At 57.8% G+C, this 6250-nt stretch overlaps 1 protein-coding gene across 1 annotated transcript in view; it reads left to right on the top strand.

Moving 5' to 3' along the window:
* Nucleotides 1-949: 949 nt before the first annotated feature.
* The window catches only part of LOC109461357 (kinesin-like protein KIF19), a 33634-nt gene continuing 28333 nt past the window's right edge, over nucleotides 950-6250 (top strand). The window contains exons 1-3 of the mRNA XM_074314005.1: nucleotides 950-1049; nucleotides 1989-2069; nucleotides 5842-5952. Of these exons, the coding sequence (XP_074170106.1) occupies nucleotides 1014-1049; nucleotides 1989-2069; nucleotides 5842-5952 (228 nt within the window). The 5' untranslated portion in view covers nucleotides 950-1013. The remainder of the gene's footprint in view (nucleotides 1050-1988; nucleotides 2070-5841; nucleotides 5953-6250) is intronic.

Here is a 6250-nt window from a genome sequence, read left to right as displayed (position 1 = left end):
TGGATGTTAGTGGGGCAGCGTCCTGCCTTTCGTGCCTCACATGGCAAGGAAATCCTGGAGCCCGGTGTTAGCCTGGGTGCCAAGGAAGAGTGGGCATGGCCACCGTGGCCCTCACGTAGACCACCTAACTGCCACATACCTGGTCAGTGCTGCCTGGTGGGCAGGCCTGGAGTGCCGGGGTGCCCTTGCGCAAGTGCTAACCTCAGCCCGGCCCTCAGGTGTGGGCGGGTTTCTGCGGCCCGTCGGCCCTGTGGTGGCAATTGTCCAGCTGGATTTTCAAATCAGCTTCACGGACCTGATCTGCAGTTTGCATTAAAGAGCAGGAATGATTTGCCATGTTCACGCCAGTGTGCCTGTCACCTGTTGCGGGGCGTGTCGCCTGGCGCACGGTCAGCGACAAGACCTGCTGGCGCAGCCTCGGGGGTTCACGGTGCAGTGAGGCCCCTGGAGGCGGCAGCGGGAGTGCTGAGTGTGGTATTGAAGCAGTAAATATGCCCTGGCCCCAGATATGGCACAGATTCATGGGCAGGGGCTAAGGCCACATCCTAGCAAGGTCATTTCAGGGCTGCTTTACAAATGTGTGTGAGAAAAGCATTAAGAGCTGAAGCTAGTTCGTTAAATGTTAGGTGGTGGCGTGCACCCCCCGTTGGTGGAAAAGCTCCGAGGCCACAGCAGGGGCACATCTCAGGCAGGCTCACCTGTAGAGCAGGTGAGACATCTGGGAACCTTGGGGTTGCTGTGGCATCAGATTAGTGCATGTATTAGTGCTGGACCTGTGTCTGCAGCCTGTCTGTGTGCCCAGCGTGTAGCCAGCCTGCGCCCACTGGGACCTGGGCCACGTGGGCAGTCCCGGCATCTCTGAGATAGTTGAAGTAGCAGCTGGGCTCCCGGGGCCTGATGATGTCACCAGGGCGGGGTGGGGCTGACGCACAGGCAGGTCTCCATAGCTTCCCCACCGGCTGCATGCCCTCCCACCCACCACGGGCCCCTGCCCAGCCCAGGGCCGCCTGGCTATGATGGAGGTGGGACCCAAGGACCAGCAGCTCATGGTGAGTGACCCTCGTGTCCCCTGAGAGCCTCAGGGCTGTATCCCTGAGGCCTCCTCCCTGCTGTATCCCGACCCAGCACCCCAGTCCCTGCCCAGGGTCCTGCTGCCTTTTCCCATGGGGACACAGTGACCTCCTGCTCCCCCATCTCCTCACCCCAAGCCTCCAGAAAGCCTTCACCCCCTGCCCTCTGTCAGTCCCCAGGGAACTCAGTGCCTGGCACAGGACACTCAGATGGGATGGGGTAGGTTCCCCCACTCTGGCTCCATCCAGGCTTTGCAAGGCCTGACCAAACCCGTCTGCTGGATGGCTGGTACCTCAGCCCATTTGACCACTGGGTGAGCTGGGGCCATGGACTTGCCCCAACCTGTAGACTGATTACAGAGACCCCCTGTAACGACTGCCCCCCAGGGAGAGCCGTAGCTTCTGTTTCTGCCAGGAGGAATGTTCCCTCTCAGAAGAGAAAGCAGAGGCCCAGAGGATGTGTGGCTAGCTGGGGCCCACAGCTCATGGGGGATGGTGTGGGGGAGGACTCGGGGCCTGGGGGGCCTGGGGTCCCAGGGGGCCTCCTGTAGGACTGCCTGAGAGTGCAGCGGTGGGTCCTCTGAAGGTGCTCACAGCGTGTGTGTAGGCAGGTGCTCTGGTGGGGAAGCAGTAGTAACCAGGGGAACGGTAGATCACTTAGCAGCTGTGTGACCTTGGGTATGTGCCTCAGTTTCCCCATTTGAGACTAACGAGAGGGAACGGGGATCACAGCACTCTTCTCCAAGTGTCGTCGTGGGACACGTGCAAGTTCATGAGAAGTTAATGCCTGGTGGGCGCCTGGGGGTCACTGGCCTACCTGCTTCACTACGAGTGTGACGCTCATGGGAGGGGGGGCAGCAAGGGATGCGGGGGGGGGTGGGGAGGGCCCTGGACAGCTGCCTGGTGTCCTGCCCACAGGTGGCACTTCGGATCCGCCCGCTCAATGACGCAGAACTCGAGGAAGGAGCCACCATCATCGCCCACAAAGTGGGGGACCAGGTGAGGCTGTAGAGGCTCAGAAAGTGTGTCCACAGGGTCGCAGAGCGCACCCTTCCCAGGTGGGTTTCTCCTGCGCCTCTCCCTCACTCACTGACTCATTCATTCAAAACTGTTGACATCCAGTGTTCCCAGTGGCTGGGCGCTGTTCAGACATTGAGGAGACAAGGCCTGCCCTACCAGGCTCACTCCACTGGGGTGGGGTGGAGTGGGGGCGCTCAAGCAATTAACAGGTACATGGATAATGTCAGGGAGTTAGTGCCACAGAGTGACGTGGTCACGAAGGCCTCTGATGAGACATTTGCGCAGCGCCTAGGGGACGGGGAGACGCCAGTGGTCTCGGAGAGGGTGGTGCAGGCAGGCAGAGGGGAGCCAGGCTGCAGGGCCTAAGGCAGGACCGGCTGGGTTTCTCAAGCACAGCTCGGGGCCAGGGGCTGCTGGGGGGTGGGGGGTTGGGGGGGCCAGGGGCTGCTCGGGGCCAGGCCAGAGCTGGGAGTGGGGAGTGGGCAGGAGGGCCAGAGCTCTGTTAGCAGGCTCAGCTCTACATCTGTGATGTGAAAAGGGCCCAGGGACTGTGGCAGAGTCGCAGGATGGGAACCCAGCACGTTGCCACGTTGCCAAGGGTTCCTGCTTCTTGGAGATGGACTCAGGAGCTGAGCTCTCATGGCAGTTTAGAGATGTTGGTAGTCATGTGCCAGAATATTCGCCAAATTTGGGGTAAAACAAAATCTTGTCAAGTGAATCGGGTTTCCCACTTGTCTTGAGGAATAGAATGCAGTTCCAGGAGCTGGTCTGCACTGGAAGGCGAAGGGCCCCGCGCTGGGAACTGGGGGGTGCCCGTCCTGACGCTCAGGGAACGACCCAGGGCAACTGTGGGCTATGTCAGCATGTCGGGGAGTGGGCAGAGGCTGGGGAGGGTTCACGCTGAGTTCCTGGAGAAATGAGTGAGGAGACACGGCAGTGGTTAAGCAGAGGGGAACAGGTTTGCAGGAAGGGACTTGGCTTAGCGGTGAAGTGTGTTCAGTGGTCTCATTATGGGAACAGTGTCAACCTAATGACTGACGGAACTGCACGGGGTGGCAGGGCATGGAGCCGACTCCCCCAGATGCTGCAGAGGGTGACAAACTAAGGGACACAGACAACCCAGGCAGGGCAGGGGCGGGACAGGCTGCTCTTCCCACGCACTTGCAAGTCTGGATGCTTTAAACTGTGTGCACCTTACTGACTAACGTACCACAAGTGGGAGGGAGAAGGGAGTGCCCCTTTAAATAACTGTTAAGACAAATAGTAATTGCTGGAATTGACAGTGGCTCTCGCAGTAGTGACATTAGTACCGAGTCTTGGGGCTTTACCCACCATGGAGACTGAACCCAGGGAGCTCTCTGTGTCCCTGGCTGACTTCTGGTCCTACCTGAGAATGGGGGCCTACAGCCTCTTTTGTCTTGCTTCCTGCTGTTTGCTGGCCACACACCTGTGAGGGGACCACCTCACACCTGAAAACTGTCACCTTACTGTGCGACCTGCTGGCCCCAGTCCTGGTGGCTTCATGCACACGGGGGCTGCCCAGAGGTTCTCTAAGTTCACCTGAGAACTTTCTCCTTAGAGTAAGATTTCTGCCCAGTTCCCTAGCTTTGGGGATCAGGTGACTTTAGAGAAAGGGGACCCTGCTGGATTTCACGGGGGAAGGGTTTGGGTTGAGGACTTGAAATGGAGCAAGTGCATCATAAAACGAAAAACTTAGCAAGCCAGGTCTTCCAGTTCTTCAGGCGGGAGGCTTTGAAATCTCTAGGACTGTTGCCACTTGGTCAGTTGGCTCGCAGAAGAGTGTTTCCCAGCTATGTCGGGGGCGGGGTGTGGGCGACAGCTATGGTTGCAGGTGCCCTCGGACCCTCTCCACCTGTACCCCCGCCCCTGCATGTCTGGCTGCTCTCCCTGCTGCGCATGTGGGCAGGAGTGTCTCAGAGTCATTTCAGAGCCCACCTCGGGCCTGGCTCCCGAAGGCTGCCTTGCGGTGTGCTGTGCAGCCCACTTTAGAAAACTGAGGTGAAATCCACATCATGTCAAAGAGGCCATGTCAAAGTGAACAGTTGTGTGCTGTTCGGCACATTCAGTGTCGTGCCACCACACCTCTGTCTAGTTCCAAAGCATTTTCATCCCCTGAAAAGAAGACCTTGCAGCTGTTAAGCAGTTGGCCCCCCCGCCCCCCTTCTGTCCCCGGTGACCACCCACCTGCCTTCCTCCCGTCTCTGGACGTTTCACACACCTGGACTCACATAGTGGGTGGCCTTCTGCATCTGGCTTCTTTTACTGAGCATGTTTTTGAGGTTCATCCATGTTGTAGCATTTTCTTTTAGCTTTTTATTTTGAAGTAACTTCAGACTAATCAGAAACCTGCAAGACCGCTATAAAGAGCTCCCGCTCCCCCTGCATGCAGGTACCCAATGTTAGCACTTCCCTCTCGCCGCCTGTGTTCACACACTCCCTTTACTGGGCCGTTTCAGAGTAAACTGGACATAATGCCTCTCCACATCCAGATATTTCAGAGTCCAGTTCTTAAAAACGAGAACATTCTGTCACCCCAGTACAGTGATCAAAATCAGGACGTGACTATTGGTACGCTATTATCAAATCTACAGATATATTCAAATTTTACTGATTTCTCTTCATAATGTTGTTTATAGCAAAATAAAAATATATTTTTCTGGTCCAGGAGCCCATGCAGCTGAGACTTTTGGACATGCATTGTTCACTGCTGTCTTTGCACATTATCTCATTTACCCTCTCACAGCACACCCATTTTACAGATGAGAAAGCTGAGGCCCAGAGACGGGAGGGAACTTGTCCAGGGACTCTCAGCTGCTGATCAGTGGAGCCAGGATTGGAAACGAGGCGCGGGGCTCTGGAGCCCAAATTTTTAGCTGCCAGGCCCACACCCCAGTGCCAGGCCTGGAGTCCCATGGCAGGGACATGTCCAATTTCTCCTACAGCACAGGCCTGCCCTTGGCCAGCACACATGGTGGGAACTGCCCCTGGTCCTCCTTTCCTTAGATTGTCTCCATCACTGGAAGGAGAAGAGAAGCACAAAGGAAAAGAGGGTTCATGTCATGGAAAAAGTGCTGGCCAGAAGCCAGGGCAGGCCTGGGGTATTCCCAGCACACCTGCTTCCCCAGGAACCCACGGGCAGCCCTTGCTTCTGGGACCTGCTGCCAAAGCCATGGACCAAGGGAGGGGTGGGCCGGTGCCAGGGGCAGGGCTGTTGGTCCTCATGGTGCCCCTAAGACTCCATGGTTCTCCCCACCACCCGGTCCTGCAGCCCTGGAGACCCCCAGGCCCCCCACCACTCCAGGAGTAAACAGAGCTGTTGGTCTCTAATTGCCCTGCGATCCAATCCCCTGGGAAAGGCTCCTTTGAACCTCACCTGCAGTCCCCAGGGCCCTCATACAGCTTGCTTCATAGTTACACATTTACGTGAGACAGGAGAGGCCCCAGAGAAACAGAGTTGGGCTGCAGGGCTTGGGTGGGTCCTTTTCTTCCCCAGGGACCCGGGCACCCCACCCTCTGTTCTCCCCTTTCCTTTGGGTGGCGCCCCTGAGCAAGAGGTAAACAGGAACAGAATGGCCGTGCTCAGGGTGGTGGCGAGAGGGCAGCAGCCGGGCTGCTCGCTCAGCATGTTAGAGCTTACAAAGCCCCTGTTGCTGCACAGAGCTGCATGGAGCCTGCCTGCCCCGATGCTGTGGGCGGCCTTCCGCTGAACCCTCCCTCCCCCTGCTCCTAGATGGTGGTGCTCATGGACCCTGGCGAGGACCCTGAGGACACGCTGCGTGCACACCGGTCCCGGGAGAAGACCTTCATCTTTGACGCTGTTTTCGACCAGCATGCGTCGCAGGTGCCCTCACCTCACCGCTCCCTATGCCCCCACTGGGCCAGGCCAGCCATGAGTGTCCTCACCACACCCTGGAGCCCCCTTGGGAGGACTGGGTGAGGTGGTTTCACCCATGGCTCCTCACAGGGGTCTCCCTGATACTCAAGGAAGTTGCAGGGCTTTTCACGCCTCAGTCATCCAGACGTCTGTTTGTCGTCCATTCACCCAAGTACCCAACCATTACCTACCCATCCATCCACCCATCCAACACAGGGTTCCATCTGCCATGTGGTGGAACAAACACCCTGCCCCCAAGGCTCAC

This window comes from Rhinolophus sinicus, linkage group LG10, assembly GCF_036562045.2.
Source record: "Rhinolophus sinicus isolate RSC01 linkage group LG10, ASM3656204v1, whole genome shotgun sequence".
NCBI classification, from domain to species: Eukaryota; Metazoa; Chordata; class Mammalia; order Chiroptera; family Rhinolophidae; genus Rhinolophus; species Rhinolophus sinicus.
This window is presented reverse-complemented; position numbering and strand designations above follow the sequence as displayed.